General features: G+C 41.2%; 1 protein-coding gene across 3 annotated transcripts in view; it reads left to right on the top strand.

Moving 5' to 3' along the window:
* The first annotated feature begins 7588 nt into the window (after positions 1-7588).
* The window catches only part of SMPX (small muscle protein, X-linked), a 52191-nt gene continuing 42431 nt past the window's right edge, over positions 7589-17348 (top strand). For all 3 annotated transcript variants that reach the window (XR_001137987.1, XR_001137988.1, XM_012656325.1), the window contains exons 1-2: positions 7589-7812; positions 12070-12126. Coding sequence is in view for 1 of the 3 variants with exons in the window: in XM_012656325.1 (XP_012511779.1) it covers positions 12088-12126 (39 nt within the window). In the remaining 2 variants the exon portion in view is untranslated. The remainder of the gene's footprint in view (positions 7813-12069; positions 12127-17348) is intronic.

Below are 17348 nucleotides of genomic sequence, written 5' to 3'. Positions count from 1 at the left end.
TACAGTAATTAAGACAGTATGGTACTTGCATAAGGACAGATACATAGATCAACAGAATAGACTTGAGAGTTTACAAATAAATCCTTACATTCATGGTCAGTTGATTTTCCAAAGAGTGCCAAGACAATTGGACAATGGGAAAAGAATAGTATCTTCAACAAATGGTGCTGAGACAACGGGGCATCTACCTGTAAAAGAATGAAGTTGTACCTCTACCTCAGACCGCATAGAGAAATTAACTCAAAATGAATCAAAGATCTAAATGTAAGAGCTAAAACTATAAAACTCTTAGAAACAAACATAAGTGTAATTCTTTGTGACCTTGGATTAGGCAATGGTTTCTCAGATATGACACCAAAATCACAAGCAACCAAAGAAAATGTAAATTAAAATTTATTTAGTTGTTATTTCAATAAAAAAACTCTTGTACGTCAAAGAACACCATCAGGAAAGTGACAGACAACCAGAAGACTAGGAGAAAATATTTGCGAATCATATATCTGGAGAAGGGACTTGTGAAGAATGTTTACAACTCAATAATAAAAAAGACAAACAGCCAAATTTTAAAATGGGCAAATGACCTAAATAGATAGTTCTCCAAAGAAGATATAAAAATGAACAAAAAAGCACATGAAAATATGCTTGACATCATTAGTCATCAGAGAAATATAAATGAAAACCTCAATGAGATACCACTTCATGACTACTAGGAGGCTATAATAAAAAAAAGACAGAGAATGACAAGTATTAGTGAGGATGTGAAGTACAGAACCCTCACACATTGCTGGTGGCAATGTAAAATGGTGTGGCTGCTTTGGAGAACAGTCTAGTAGTTCCTCAAAAGATTAAACAGAGTTACCATATGACCCAGCAAATCCACTCCTAAGTATTTACCTGAGAATTGAAACATATGTTCACACAAAAACTTGTACATGAATGTTCATAGCAGCATTATTCATATTAGCTAAAAAGTAGGTACAACCCAAATGTCCATCAACTGATGAATGGATAAACAGAATACGGCATATTCACACAATGGAATATCATTCCAGGAATGAAGTACTGATACATGCTATAACATGGATGAACCTTGAAAATATTATGCTAAATGAAAGAAGCGAAACACAAAAGGCCACACATTTATATGAAATGTCCAGGATAGGCATATCCATAGAGACAATGCAGATTGGTGGCTGCCAGGGGCTGAGGAAAGGGGGAATGGGGAGTGACTGCTAATGGGTGTGAGGATTCTTTTGGGGGTGACAAAACTGTTCCAGAATTCGATAGTGGTGGTTGATGCACAACTTTGTGAATGTGCTGAAAACCACTGAACTATATACTTTATAAGGGTGAATTTTATGGTATGTAAATTTTATTTTATTTATTTATTTTTTTTGAGACAGAGTCTCACTGTGTTGCCCGGGCTGGCTAGAGTGCCATGGCGTCAGCCTAGCTCACAGCAACCTCAAACTCCTGGGCTCAAGCCATCCTCCTGCCTCAGCCTCCCGAGTAGCTGGGACTACAGGCATGTGCCACCATGCCCGGCTAATTTTTTCTATATATTTTTAGCTGTCCGATTAATTTCTTTCTATTTTTGGTAGAGACGGGGTCTCACTCTTGCTCAGGCTGGTCTCGAACTCCTGAGCTCAAATGATCCACCCGCCTCGGCCTCCCAGAGTGCTAGGATTACAGGCGTGAGCCACCGCGCCCGGCCTAAATTTTATTTTTCAAAAAAGCAAAGAGTCACAAAATGGAGATGGTACCTCCTCACATGCCAGAGAGTAAGAATCTGGGCTCCAGAGGCCATAGCAAATCCTTCTATACAGTGATAATGAGAGATGTGGCTCCTGAGCCATTGGGGACTGAGGAGAGGTGGGCATTACTGCCTGTTTGCCCAGGTGGAATAGCAGAGCTGTGGGACACTGAGATATGTGATGAGAGCGGCAGCAAGAAGCCTGGGACACAGGCAGTGCTGTGGCTGATCTGAGAGATACAGCTCTCTTTGGAGCCACCCAGTGAGATATGAGAAGGAAGGAGAATGGAAGTCCTGCCATTTGGCTCATGAGGGGATACTGAACCCCACACTTGGAGACACCTTTGAAGTGACTTGTACAGGTGCCACAAAATAGTGGAGCCTAGGAGACGTTTTAATCATATTATTATTTAGCTGCAACCACAGTTAATGCTGGAACATATAAAAATAAACCATCTGGTTGTAGAATAGCTGGACAACATGCCTTTAGTGACAGTGATATTTCCGGAAATTATCTTTCAGATTGTTCGAGCCTAGACTATACAAAGACAAATATTTTCATGTCATTGGATTATATTTGTTACAATCCATAATACCAATTATACATCTTGCCTAATACAAAGGAATCCTTGTGGTTAATAATTGATTCAAGGTGATAATGTTGCATAGAGAAATGGGGGTATGGGTATGGAGGAGAGAAAAACAGGAAGAAATGACAATTTTGATAAAAAAAACAAAGGATAAAAATTATCCTTGGTCAGTATCATTCAAATGAATACATTTAAATCACTGGTATTTCCCCTGTTGGTAAATTTAGTGAAATTCACGTCCTGTCTAACCTTCTTGTTGTTAAAAGCTACTGGCCCTGGGAGGGTGGGTAGTGCCATTACCTGGTGCTATGATATAGAGAACTACAACCAGTTCCTTAGTCAGAAACCATCTGTTTCATTAGTCGAGTTTTACCAATATTTTGATATGTATCTTTTTATTGTTATCAACTGAATATCCTTTTAAAATAAAATCACCTATGCCTTATGAAATTTTGGTGCTACTGTGATAGATGTTATAGAAAATGTTGAATCACTTTCTGCCATAGTTGGGAGCCTGGATTGGCTAAATGAAGCTGTGGGTCAGGTGGGGGTAAGGAGGGCAGGGCGGGCCACACTTGCACACCAGGCTTTTTAAAAGTGCCAGCATCTGCTGGAAAAGGAAGGATGTCATCATACAGCATGCATCCCAGAGGGCAAACCTTGTCACCTGCTCTCTGGATTAAAAACAAGCATTGATTTCATCATAGTCATGATGTCAAAAATTAAACTTTAACATAGAAGTAAGTATTATGGGAAAATAAAGTGTTTTCATAGAGCACAGCTGGTTTCTGTTTCATAATCTTTTCTACATAATCATCATTTGTTAATTTTTCTTCTCTCTGTCAACCTATAAGGTTGTTTTTTTTTTTTTGGTTACACGTTTACACATAATGGTACAAAGAGTTATCTATTAATTCACTTACGAACTTCCATAATATGGTGTATTTTACCCTTTGCCCAAACTGTAGGCAGACCTAGGGTACAGTAGAACCAAGCAGAGAGGAACCCGAAAGAAGTCTGTAATTTGGGGCACATGATAAGAGTCTTATTCATGAGGGCATTCACGGATGGGACAACAGTATGAGCAGCACAGCTTTCCCTGTTGGTTTGTGTGTAGAGGAACAGGGGAAACACATGGTGTTTGGAGCCAGAATACCTAGATTAGAGTTTGTGCTCAGCCACTTCCCAGGCATGTGACTTGACCTTCTCAGTGTGTTTTGTCATTTATAACATGGAGACCAATAAACAACACCTGCTTCATAAGGTGGTGAAGATTAAATGAGATTATATGTGTGAAAGCACATTTTCCATTAAAGCTCTGTTTGTGTATGCATGTCTTGTTTATATCATTGCTGTTTTCTCTTTTCTTCATTGCTAAGGGCATCCTGATTTTATATGGCATATTTGATCTTAGCTAATCATTTCTATTCTATTCACTCTCTGCAGTTTATTTATTTTCTTAGTTTCCTTTGCAGCTATGAGAGCCAGTTCTAGCCAGCGAGATGTAAGGGGAAGTCAGCTGAGTGTTTCTGGGAGTTTCCTTGTTAAGAAGAAAAGCTGCTGTTTCCACCACCACTGCTGTTCCTTTTTGTTTGGATGCTTAGGAAAGATCACAATTCTTGGAGCAGTGGCAGCCATCTTGGGAACATGAGGTAAGGATTATAAGGATAAAAAACGGACTTATTGAGAGTGGCAGAGTAGAGGAACTGGGAAGAGCCTGGTTTTTTTTGACTTCAGGGAATTTCTGAACCATCTCAGAACTTTCCTCCCTTCAGGTTCCTAGGTTTGTGAGATGATTAAATGACTGATACCATACTTATGTGCTTATGTGGGGCATATATATGAGTGTGGTACCTTGAGGGCACTGTGTTATAACAGGAAAGAGCACTAAATTTGAGAGTCAAAAGCTGGAGATAGGCCGGGCGCGGTGGCTCACTCCTGTAATCCTAGCACTCTGGGAGGCCGAGGCGGGCGGATTGTTTGAGCTCAGGAGTTCGAAACCAGCCTGAGCAAGAGCGAGACCCCGTCTCTACCAAAAATAGAAATAAATTAATTGGACAGCTAAAAATATATAGAAAAATTAGCTGGGCATGGTGGCGCATGCCTGTAGTCCCAGCTACTTGGGAGGCTGAGGCAGGAGGATTGCTTGAGCCCAGGAGTTTGAGGTTGCTGTGAGCTAGTCTGACACCGCGGCACTCTAGCCCAGGCAATAGAGTGAGATTCTGTCTCAAAAAAAAAAAAAAAAAAAAGCTGGAGATAACTGGCTCTGAACTAACACTCTCAGCTTTGACTTACTGATCTATAAAATGGGAATAATACCACTTAAACCACAGGGCTATTGGGAGGGCTAAATAAAATAATACAAATAGAAGTGCTTTGTGACTGAACAAGGGCTATATAGATGTAAGATGTTATTGGATAGCCTACTGCTCTTAGTGGAGGAGGGATGAAGGTGTGCAGGTCAGAATGACTTAAGTGAATTTTGTTTTTGCCAACAACCCCCCACCCTGCCCCTCTTTGGTGATCTCCACTGAGACATGCCAAAAGGTCTCAAGCTACCCCCTCAATGCCCAGTACCCTCTAGCTCCCCATTTTCCACACTTTGAGACTCTTTGTTTCTTTTTCCAGTTTCTTCTCCTATCTCAATCCTCCTGACAAGAAATGTACTCCTCTTGTGCCCCATCCCCTTGGGCCCAGTTAATTGTTGCTCATCAACCTGGTATGTGTTGGTGTACACCAGGGACTTCCTCTGTTACCCTTCCCACACAGCAAGTGTCTGTTTTTATGAGGGCCTTAAATTGACCAAGTGACAACAGTAATAGAAATTTCAGGGAGCTATGGCAAGAGGTCAAGGAAAAGCACTTGTCATCGTGGTGCTTCTGGGAGACCCCAGTTGGGAGGGCTGTTCAGTGCACAACTATTCCCCTCTCTGGGAAGGACCTAATCCACAGTTGTGAACCTCAGTGGCCTCCTCTGTGCTAGGTGACCTTGCCCCTGGCCAGGAGTGGGTGATTGATTCAGGCTGGGGCAATCAAAATCCCGAGGTCTTTAAGACTGGAGTTGGGAAAATAGATTCATCACTCTCTAGTGATATCTGAGTTCCTGTTTTGGTTATTTCTGAGGGCCACCTGCACCCCTGCCCTTCCTCTAGCAATATGAAACCTTCCCAGTGAGCCCTTTTGTCTTAGTTTGGGTTGCCTCAACTCCAGATGCTGAGACAAGGACTTTGGTTGCAGGTGGTTTACTTGGGGGATGATCCCAGAGAACGCAAGCGAGGGAGTGGGGAAGTGAGACAAGGAAAGGAGAAAGCCAATAAGGGTATATTGATGAACAGATCCCAACTGTGGACAACCAGAGCTAAATCCTGCTGGGGACCTCTGGGAAACTGTAGACCACACCTTGGAATCATCTGACCAGAGGACAGGGAGGTGGGGACATTTATCACCTGATTTCCATCCCCATTGGTTGAGGTTTGTCGCTAGGGGTGTTGCTCTCTGGCACTCATGGGTCATGTCTGCTACAGCTGGATGATGGAGAGAGCCCCGGTGCAGAGAAGGAGAGACATACAGGTTTTTGAGGTAGGAAGCTGACAGTGTACTGGGAATTGTCTACAGTTGCAGGAGAACTCAGGTGAGCAGAGCCAATACTGAGAAAGGGATTGACAGTGTCTGCCACACCCGCTCTGGGCTTAAACTAGTTCACTTTGGGTTTTTGTCACTTATGACCAGCAGAGCCCTGGTTATGCAGCTCACCTCAGATCTTCCCACAGAGGCAGCCATGCCCATAATGGGCCAGACCTGTATACAAGGCATTGTTGCCAGGAGCAGTTTCCTCAACATATACACCATCAGTGGCTACTGATGCGTCACTGGGGCAAAAGGACTGGACAAAATGTATGAGTTGACTGCAGGGCAAGGGGTCAAAAATGGCTCATCATTGTTGTTGGTCCATGGAGAGATGCCATCTTTTGCTTTGTGAAGAGCTCTGAACACACAGGAATAGCCAGACACTTGGGGAAATATTAAGAGACTCACTATATTCTCTTCTCCAATGTACAAATAACTCACTTTTGGCACCATATGATCTCAAAGCATGATGCCTAAACTGAATTTTAAAGACACAATTCTTTTAATCAGCACATGAATAGAACTTAATGGTGAACCTCAAACTAAAATGAACCACAATTATCTGCTGACCTCCTAAACTCCCAGAAAGTTGTTTTTCTTTTTACAGACATGAAAACGGCCAGCTGCTTCCATCTGAAATGCATTCAGCTGCAGGGAACAGAAACCTGACTTCAGGGACTCATACAAATCAGAGCTGCTTTTGCTCACATAGCAAGAAGACTGGCAGGCCACAGTTGCTGGTAAGAGTTCAGTGGCTTGAGCATGCTGTCAGGAACTCAGATATGGGGCCCGCTTTCATCCAGTGGATGGATTGTAAGTCTGTCCACTCTGTTTAATACTTCTACTGAAGGAAATTTCTACATAAAGGTATTTCAGAGGCTGACGAAGTTAAAAAACGATTAAAAGTAGTGTTAAAAATAGTGAGCATGTGCCTTAGGGTTTGGCAGTGTTGTGTTTAAAAAACGTTTTGCCTCGTACCTGGTCCTGGCCCTTGTCATATTTAAAATAGACATTTCCTCTTTATTTTGTTTGTTCTGTTGTCTCCTTTGCTCTGGGGTCAAAAGCACTGTCGCCAGTAGAGGCAGGAGAACAGAGTGAGCAGGACTCTGGGCCCTGGAACCACACCAGCCTATTGATCTTCCACCATTTTTTACCTACAGAGAGGGCCACGTCATATAGTTCAATTTAATAGGATGATTATTATCATTTGGTGACTATCTGTTGAGTGCTGATTATTAAATAACTTTAACAGCTCCCAAGTGACCAAGCTGGGACTCAAACACTGTTTGGTGTCAGTGCGTTAGAATCACAGAGTCACGCTACCTCCCTCCAGTTTTTGTTAAACACTCCTCCTCTTCTGGCCTCCAGGTGATAAAGCTAAAGATAGGCTTTTCCTACTTTTCGAACTTGGCTATATGCCCTCAGAATATGTGAGAAAGTACAGCCAGCATCTTCCAGAAGATTAGGAGGGCAGTAAGATATCGTAGCCACCTCCTGGCTGACATTTGAGCCCTGCTTTCGGCACGGTCAAGCCTTTCGGAGGCAGCCAGTGTATGGCTTGTATCAAACTCTATATTTAGGAAGAACAACTGTGAGCTATGACAGGAATTCTCTTTAACACTTAGCCTTAAACTGAGTTCCCCTCCAGCCCCGAGCCAGGAGCAGCTCTCAATACCGGGAGAGGCACAGAGCACTGGAGCTATTTCAGCCACATGAAAAGCATCGGAATTGAGATCGCAGCTCAGAGGACACCGGGCATCCCTTCCACCCTCCAAGGAACTTTGTCTTCTTGCACCTGGCTGCTTGGGACTTTCCTTAGGCAGTAAACAAATACATAAAGCAGGTAAGCAGAAGGATCCAGCTCCGGCTACTGGGCTTTCTAAAGGAAATTTCCTTGATACTTAACATGGAGTGACTACTAATAACTTTGTAGGCTTGTAACCAGTGGGTGTAGCTTCCTTGTAAATTCACTGTTCATTAGTGGTATTGCTGCTTCTGTTTTATAAATCGTGAGAGGTGGGGGTGCTGAAAGAATATTGAGCTAAAGGCAGTTTTCATTGATAGTGACATTAACAAAAAGTCCACAGTCTAGATATGATAATTGTGACCTTGAAGCTGTGCTGGCCAGGATTACAGTTGGTCAGCTGCGGACTGATTTAGGCTCTAAGCCGAGAAATAATCAGGAGAATCTGGGGCAGAGAAAAGCTATCATGCTAGTTCTTTGGTTTACTCAAAATGCAAATTATTGCCAGAGTTTTTCCACAGTACAAGTTTAAAGTGCCTTTTTCCTTTCCCGAAGCACCAGGCTTGGTCTCAATGATAAAGTTCTGTCAGTGTCTTGTACATAGATAGAACCATCTTTTCAAAAGCTTCGCTTTGGTCACAGTTTTCCTGTACTCAGCAGGGTAGAGGGCAGCACTCATGTTCCCTTCTATGTGGGCACCAGGTTCTGAACCATGGGAATGCCAAGAGTAGCTCTTCCCTCTCAGCGTATTTAAGGCAGAGTGAATAAGGAGTTAGTCAGTTCGGACAGCTGAACATCTTTCTACACCCTGCTCAGGAATTATTTTTAGCTGTAGGACAGAAGATAATTCCTTTTGAGATGGAGCTTTACCCATTTATTTGACCTTTAAAAAGAAGAAACAAAGCCTTTCCCTCCAACTATTGATTGATTTCCCTCTGAATCCCTTCATATTAAGTTAGTGATATTAATGTTGGCAAATTTTTTGTAAGTCAAACAGTTTTATTTAGAAGTCAGATATTAGGGGCTTCCCACTAAAAACAAGCGGCAATATGTTGTGCATGACTCAGCATACAGACCATTAAAGCTCTACACTGACATGCGGAACTTCCAGGAAAACTCACCGGTGTTCAGCCGGCAAGCGTCTCCATTATATTACAGGCATTGTAAAAGTCAATATATGCCTTGTCAAACTTGCCATGTTTCCAAATTGTAGCCAGAACCAGGAGGCATAGTAATTGAGTGCTGTAAAGAGTACCTCTTTGGATGAAAAGCAGTGGCCCCGGTGGGAGTGGAGTGTGTATCTAAGGCATAGTTTTCTTTTTTGGTCCTGAGATGAAGCATGGAGATGAAGAAAGAAGGCGCGTGCTACACTCTACATCCCTGATGGAGGTGAACGCAGGGCCAGGGAAACAGCCAGGGAACACTGTCTATTTTTATTCATCAGTGTGCTTTGCCCTGATTCTCTGCAAATAATGAGGACAGTGGGAACTGCTGCTGAACTGATTTACACAAATGTTATCTAGCCTGTTTGTGAGGAATGAGAGCTGGGATCTGACCAACTTTCTACAGATGTCTCTTTCGAAGATTGACATGTATGTTAAGAGATTTGTATGCAAATGAGAATATACCAAAACTGTTTAGGAGACAAGGCCCATCCCGCCGTTAGGCTCAAAGGTCCACAAAAAACAAAGCAATCCAACAGTGCAATCAGCTCAGTGAAAAAACAAAATCGGCTTATTTAAAAAATCAATGCAATATAAATAACATAATCATTCATTGCCTAATTTTTTTTACATTTCAGCCTGCTATTGTCACAGCATAACAGAATTTCCTAATCCTCATTTCAAATCGATGTACAATAACTTTTAAAAAGTTCCCAAGTGATATTAAATTTTAGTAGAACACACACAGAGAATACCATATGCAGAGATATTTAAAGTCCTGTGAAAATTATTGCTTTGCTTGATTTCTAATGGCTTTTGAGGAACAGAAACATTAAAAATTAAGTCACCAAGCTTTTCTTTTTGGAATTGATCTGTGTGTCCTAGAACCAAAAGTAAAAAACCCTTCATTTCTCTTTGACACTGCAGGAAAGACAGCAATCTATTTGAAACATATCATGGAGCAAAATGCATCCCTGATTGTTCAATTTGTTGTTGTGTTTTGTTTTTTAACCAAGGCTGGGCATGGTAGCCCATGCCTGTAATCCCAGCACTTTTGGAGTCTGAAGTGGAAGGATCACTTGAGGCCAGGCGTTTGAGACCAGCCTGGGCAACACACAAAAAATTTTAAAAAATTAACCGGGCATGGTGGCAGGTGCCTGTAGTACTAGCTACTTGGGAGGCTGAGGCAGAAGGATCCCTTGAGCCCAAAAGTTGGAGGTTGCTGTGAGCTGTGATTGCACTACTACACTCCAGCCTGGGCAACAGAGTGAGACCCTGTCTCAAAAAAAATTTTTTTTAACCATATTAAAAATAATTCTACCTAGACTTTAATGCATGGAAGCTGTATCTACATATTACCAAGACATTCAGGTGAAACTTTTTAAAAAAGTCCCATTGTTTTCATGTACATGGCTCCAAAAATTATATTTTTGGATATACTAATTATAGAGGTTTTAAAAAAAATATGCCATTGTTTAACTAAATGTAAGAGAGCCTAAGACTTTGAAGATCTCAAAAAAACTTAAGTTTTTCACAGAATTCTTCTCAGATCTTTTATCTCTCCAGGTGTTGAGAAACATCACTACCTCAATTCTTACTCTGAACTTAAAGCTACAGATCAGTACAGCACTCAAAAGTCCCAAGCTGTGGACGATGGCAGTAAACAATAAATATTTGCATCACGCTTTATAGTTCACAGGGCCTTTTCAGGAGCATTATGTCATTTTGATTCTTACCACAACATGTGAAGCAGGTAAAATTTAAAGAAGAGGAAATGGGCCTAGAAATGTTGATTGACATTGTCCAGGTTTCACAGGACCTGTGGCAAATGCCAACACTGCTCTCTGCGTTCATTCACTCACCGGTTAACATATATCCTCACACCAGTCAAGAGAAAGAACTCGGTCAACCTATTTTATAGTTTGGTGTTTTTTTTTTTTTTTTCGAGACAGAGTCTCACTCTTTTGCCTGGCTAGAGTGCCGTGGCATCAGGCTAGCTCACAGCAACCTCAAACTCCTGGGCTCAAGCGATCCTCCTGCCTCAGCCTCCCGAGTAGCTGGGACTGCAGGCATGCGCCACCATGCCCGGCTAACTTTTTATATATATATTTTTAGGTATTCAGCTAATTTCTTTCTATTTTTTAGTAGAGACAGGGTCTCGCTCTTGCTCAGGCTGGTCTCGAACTCCTGAGCTCAAACGATCCTCCCGTCTCGGCCTCCCAGAGTGCTAGGATTACAGGCATGAGCCACCACGCCCGACCTATAGTTTGGTTTTAAAACGCAGCATATTTTTAATTGAATGAATTTTTAACTTTTCAGTTGGTCCTGCTGACATTTAATAGATCAAGCTATAAAAACAGACCAGAGCTGGGCTATTCCCTGCTCCCCTAGCCCCAGTAAATCATGGCCTACGTTCCCAAGTGTGCTCTAGTCACTGTGCTCTAAGGCAGGTCTCTCGTGCTGAAAGAAAACAAACATCGTTTGGGAAGGAAGCACTTCTACATCTTGGGGATCTGACAGGGTCACTTCTAAGTCCCACTACCCTCCTTGAAACAAAAGAAAACAGGTGAAGCTTGCTGCCTGCCTGTGTTTACAGAGTGTGGGCTTTGTGTGGGGGGACACACAGAGGCCTCTCTCAGGTCGCTGGGCAGAACAGACATGTGCCCAGCGAGTAGAGAGCATGGCGGTAGTAAGGAAGTGGTACGGGTCATTTCTCTTTGGGCCTGTTCGGTGGAGAGGAGGTATTCCCAATGGACTGACTCACAGCCCTGGCAATAATGAATTCAGATCAAAAGTTCAGTTTCAAGCTGAGAGCTTCCGAGGCCGGAACAAAGGTGTTTTATTCCCACAACCTCTTTGCTTTGCTGCTCTTGGCAGAGGGTCAGGAGGGCAGGGAAGGAGATGATAGCGCCTTTCAAGTTTCTGATTGCATATCATTAGCATCAGGGGCGAGGCATCTCAGCATTTCTCCTTCTGAATGATTTATCCTGGCGTTCTAGTGTTCCCTCCCACCCCCCACCCCCCCAGGCATTAGGAAGGAGAGTCTCTAAGTAACTTTGGAAACTGAGACTGAAAGAATATATGGCCAGTGAAAGGGGTGACTATCCAGTTGAATCATGAGTTAAATTCTAATTTATCAAGACTGAGAATCTGAATGCTGCCGCCTCTAACAGTTTCCTACTTGTTTTTTTAGGGATAAGACCGTGTGAATATGTCGAAACAGCCAGTTTCCAATGTCAGAGCCATCCAGGTAAGTAGGTATATTTGTGTTTTAACATCAGGTCTGCAACTTCTTGCCTGATTGCTTAATAAGTCATACTTTTTGTGATTGTTCACCCCTAACTAATGATTAACTTCAAGAAGAAAGGGAAATTACTCTTTAAAAGACTCATAAGGCACAATTCAGGAAGGATATAAGACCAATTAGGTACAACTGAGAAAGGAGAAGCTATTTTTGTTTAATTGTCCTGAATTGTAAGACAATCAAAGTTTAAAAATGAGAATTAGATTATCTTCTACAAGAATGTAGTATGTATATTTTTTGCTGTTTTTTGGTATGTATACTTTTAATGTGCTGATCAATAGAGAATAAAATATTCAATTTCCATTTTTATATCTAGTTGATATATGCATATATCAATGGGTCACAGTTTGTTGACCCATCTGTTTAAAATACATACTTCTTTAAATAATATCCTTTTGTAGTTAAGTGTTCTTCCTAAGGCTTGGGTGTTTATCTTCTGAAGTCCCTATGCTATTAGTTCCCCTCATACTTTCCCAGCAAACAAATTCTTTGGTTGTTTAAATTGACTTAAGTGTCACCCACAAAAAGGGAAGGGGGAAGCAGACATCTTGAAACAAAAATATAATTATGAAAATAACTTTCAGTATTTGTTTTTACTCAAAACTTAATTTGTTATTTCTCTTAAGGACTCTATATTTGACTCTCAAATGGCTCCTACCCTGAGGCTCTGGGCACAATGCTTTATTGTAAAATTCCGTCTTTCCTTTCCATCAACATGGAGCCCATCTGTGCTTTCTCCAAAGAAACTGTTTTTTCTTCCTGGACTTTTCTGAATACTGCAGGGCATGAGGCAGTTCCTGAATATTTTAGGTCCGATGCATCATCCCAGCACAAACACAATCACAAATGGTTGACCATATTTTGGAGGGGCGTGCATGTGGCTAGGTTGTGAACACATCATAGGAGGTTTTAGAAATCCTAGCACACACTGCTGGTAGACGTGGGTGGAGGGACAGATCATTACCTGTCATAACTGATGCATATCCTTAAATTGGAGGGGTTCTTAAGTGGCAGGATGTATAACAACCTCTGGAAACCTGTTATTGAACAAACTACCAAGGAAGAGCCTATGCATCTGGCGAGGATTCCACTCTGCATTGTCACATTTAGCCCTCTGGTGTCTACCTAGTGAGTCTCTGACATACCCTGACAGTGGTAGTGGAATTTATTTTGTCCCCCAGACCTGTGACATCATTGAACTTTTGAATGTTCTCTTTTACCAGGTGTATAAGCAGTTAGTAGCATGGGCTCTGCAATCAGATTCCTGGGGTCCATAATCCATCTTGTACTGGTGTAGGATCATGGGAAAATCAGTTTACCTACTTTACCTCTCTGTGCCTCCATTTCCACATCTGTAAAGTGGAGATAATAGTAGTACTCATCTGCTAGGGCTACATGTATAAGATGCCTAAAACAGCATAGTAAGCACTAATGGATGGTCAACCATTATTATAATTATTATTCAGGAATGCTTTATCTTAAAGTTATGAGAAATAATGCCATTTAATCACTGCATTTGAAGCTCCTAAAGTGCAAAACATAAAATTTCCTTTGTATTTTCCAGGACACAAAAAACGTCTTCTCTTGGGCTGCCTTTGCTTTTCTTCCTTCTACAGCTGAAAGTGTGTTTATTTTTCTTCCTTAGTGCTCCCCGGCCTCTCTCAAATCTACACTGAAAATTTACCAGTATTTTGTTTACTAATTTTGACCTTGATATATTTTTAGAGCTGTATTATTTTAAAAGCTGCTATTGACTCTTCTCAATAGCTCTTATTATATTGCATTACAAAAAAATCCATCCATTCTACCAACCAAGGCAATACAGTGGTTCCTTGTGGATGTGTTATTGCCTCTTTCAATATATTTTATGCCACACAAAAAGCCCAATTTAAAGTACCTTCAAATGAAATATTATTTCTTGTGGCTAAATAGGATCAGCACTATCTGATATTTTCCTGTCATCTTTGCATTAACTTTAAGTAGTATACATTAAATAAAACATGAAAATGGTTACACTACACAAAATGGTTTATAGTAGGAACATCATCTACGTTGCAGTCCTGTCTGGAACAAATAGAGACCCCGACTGATGAGGGACTACCTTCATTGTGTAAATACCACTTAAAGTTCTTAAATGTTCTACTCAATACTCTCTAGTCACTTCTTTTTTTTAGGACCTTATCTCCCATTAGTTCAACTGTCGTTTCTCGGATTCATAATATGTGCCAGGCACTGTGCTAAGTGTAGGGTATACAAAGATGAATAGATACCTAATCCCCATGTTTGAAGAACTCATAGTCTTTAGTACTTACTAGCTGCATGACTTCGGACAAGTTGTTAGCCTCTTTGTGCCTCGGTTTCCTGATCTGTCAAGAGAGGAATTAATAACAATCTTTATCTCACAGGATTGCTGTGAGTGTTAAATGAATTTAATACATGTAAATACTTAGGCCAGTGCCTGGCTCACTGTAATTGCTTAATAAACATTAGTATCATCAGTCACCATCATCATCATCTAGTTCAACAGTTCCCAAAGTGTGTCCCTTGGGATATTAGTTTTATGGGATGTTGTGAATTAGATTAAAGGTTTCCATGATTAAATGTTTGGGAAAATTTCTCAGGGTTCATAACTTGCTGATAGCATCATGTTATTTCCAAAAGGGTGGAAACATATGCAAGGTTTTCTAAAGATACCAGACCTTTTCAGTGAGTATCTTACAGGATAGTGTTTTGCAGTGCAAACTTCTAGAAATAATGACTTAGATCTCTATTTTGTCTGGCTTGGGTGAACTTAAGCCACTTTAGACCATACTTCTAACAGTCAGATATTTCAGGAATTGAATTACTACATCTATGTGTGTCAGACAACATGGAGTCAAACAGTTAACAAATCTTTGTGTCCTTAGTTCATCCTTAGTTTACCTTTCTGTAAAATGGGGACAATCATACTACTTAATAGGGCTGTTATAATGAATAAGCAAAATAATGTATGGCAAGTGCCTGGTTTATAGTACACAGTTTCCTTAAGAGAGGGCTCTTCTAATTCTCCAAGTAATGCATGGAATGGGCTTGCTTCCTCTTAAGCTGATTCCATCTCCTCCATGCACCAGAATAAGAGGGAGGCCAGGACTAGACCTACCCTTAGAAAATATAGATAGTTGTCTTTCACATCCACACTGAAGAAAAGATGGCCTTTGTATTGTAAGGGGATTCTAACTCTACACTTCTTTTCAGATGTATTAATTAAATCTCAGCCAGAGGCATAAAAACACCCTGAAGGAATCAGTTGATTCTTCCTTAGTCCGGAGAGGGCCTTTGTCTCCTAAGCAGCTAATAAAGTTCTATACCAGAGGTTGGCAAACCCTTTCTGTAAAGGACCAGATTGTAAATATTTTAGGCTTTGTGCGTTGTTTGGTCTGTTCCAACTACTCAACTCTGCTGGTATACCACAAAAGCAGTCATGGGCAATATGTAAATGAATGAATGTGGATGTGTTCCAATGAAACTTTATTTACAGAATCAGGTGGTGGGCTGGATTTGGCCTGTGAGCTTAGTTTGCCAATCCTGGTTCTAGACTCTCCAGACTGCTTCTTACATACACCACTGTTGATGGAATACAGTTGCAACCAAGGTAACATCAGCACACTAACCATACTGGGGCTGTTCCCTCCTGATGAAAGAATTTGACATGACAGGTGGTAGGGAAAGTTAGAACTGCTGGGAAATCTAATCCCATCAGCGATCTATTTGGTGATTCTCTCTAATGAGACCAAGTGACATCGGCCACTGGCAGCACCTGCCTGTCCTTCCTCTTCCTCCTGAACACATCCCCTTTGGGAATGACCACAGGCCTCCCCAGGGCCTCAATGTACACAGAGCCAATCTTCTCTGGGTTGTCACTGGTCCTTTCTCTCCACCATTGACCAAAGTAAGCTGAGTATCTATTATGTGTCCTCTCCTGTGAGATCTCAGAGCTTAATGGCTAACTGGAAACAGTCCTGTGCCCTAGTCTTAGCTCTGCTATGTGACTTCATGCCCCTGGTCCTTGTGATCTGCAAAGAGAGGGTGTTGGGTTATATGACCTGTAAGCCTCTTCTAGCTTCTAATAGTCTATAAACTTCTTGAGAATAACTTCTAAGATTTATTATTAGGATGATAATAATAGTTACAGTTTATTCAGGGTTTACCGTACACCTGGCCCAATGCAATGGGATTTCTATGAATGATAATGTTAGGTTTGGAGAAACAAAATAACTCACCTAGGATTACACAGCTTGTAACTAGGAGAGTCAGGACCCAAACTCAGTTGTTCAGTCTGATCCTAAAGCCCATGTTTGGAAGCACTCGGCAATGCTGTCTAGTCTCATTACTTAACCATCTCCGCCTTGGCACAGAGCATAAGACTGGTGGAGTGGATGTGGACCATCTCAAGGGTAATCATAAGTACCAAGGCTACTTGAGGAACAATTACCATTTTATGGATGTCAGCTCCTCCCTTTTAAAGAACTCAACCAGACTATTAGAAACAGTGTCAGCATTTCAGTGAAGAAGTTGATAGCCCACACTGATTACAGTCAATTTAAAATTAAGTTGGCTTACAGTGAAAAGTACAAAGTGACTCAGTGACAAATGTGGCCTTGAAATTACAAACAACCACGGCCACTGAATCACCACCTCGCAGCTACACTGACCTAATCAAGCTGCTTGTGAAACTAAATCTAACTTCTTTATCATACATTTAAAAGAATGATTATATGAGCCAGCCCTGCATCATTGGTGAGTATACACTTTCTTAGCATGGGAAGTTTTCTGTTGCTACCTAATGCACATGTAGAACAGAATATTCTGATGTTCCCCATTGGAGTACTTCTTTCCCTTCCCTACCTATTACCATTGGTCTTCCACCCTCCATTGTCCAGAGACTAAAAGATGTGTGGAAGAAGAAAGTAGTCTCCATAGAAGACAAAAAAATTCACAGACAGGCATTAGAGACTCAAAGTGTTTCCTGTATAGGATTTCCAGATTAAAAAAGATTCCAAGTATAAGCCAATCCTTGGCACAGAGGAATAGACTGTAACTATCCATGATTGTCCAGTTAATCCAATGCATTGATTAATGCTAAAAATCATACTTCACAGACCCATTCAGTTTTGTAAAAAAAAAAAAAA

The sequence above is a fragment of the Propithecus coquereli genome, unplaced genomic scaffold, assembly GCF_000956105.1.
Source record: "Propithecus coquereli isolate 6110/MARCELLA unplaced genomic scaffold, Pcoq_1.0 Scaffold50, whole genome shotgun sequence".
In the NCBI taxonomy this organism is placed as follows: Eukaryota; Metazoa; Chordata; class Mammalia; order Primates; family Indriidae; genus Propithecus; species Propithecus coquereli.
Note: the sequence above shows the minus strand (reverse complement) of the source record. Positions and strands in the feature narration are given on the sequence as shown.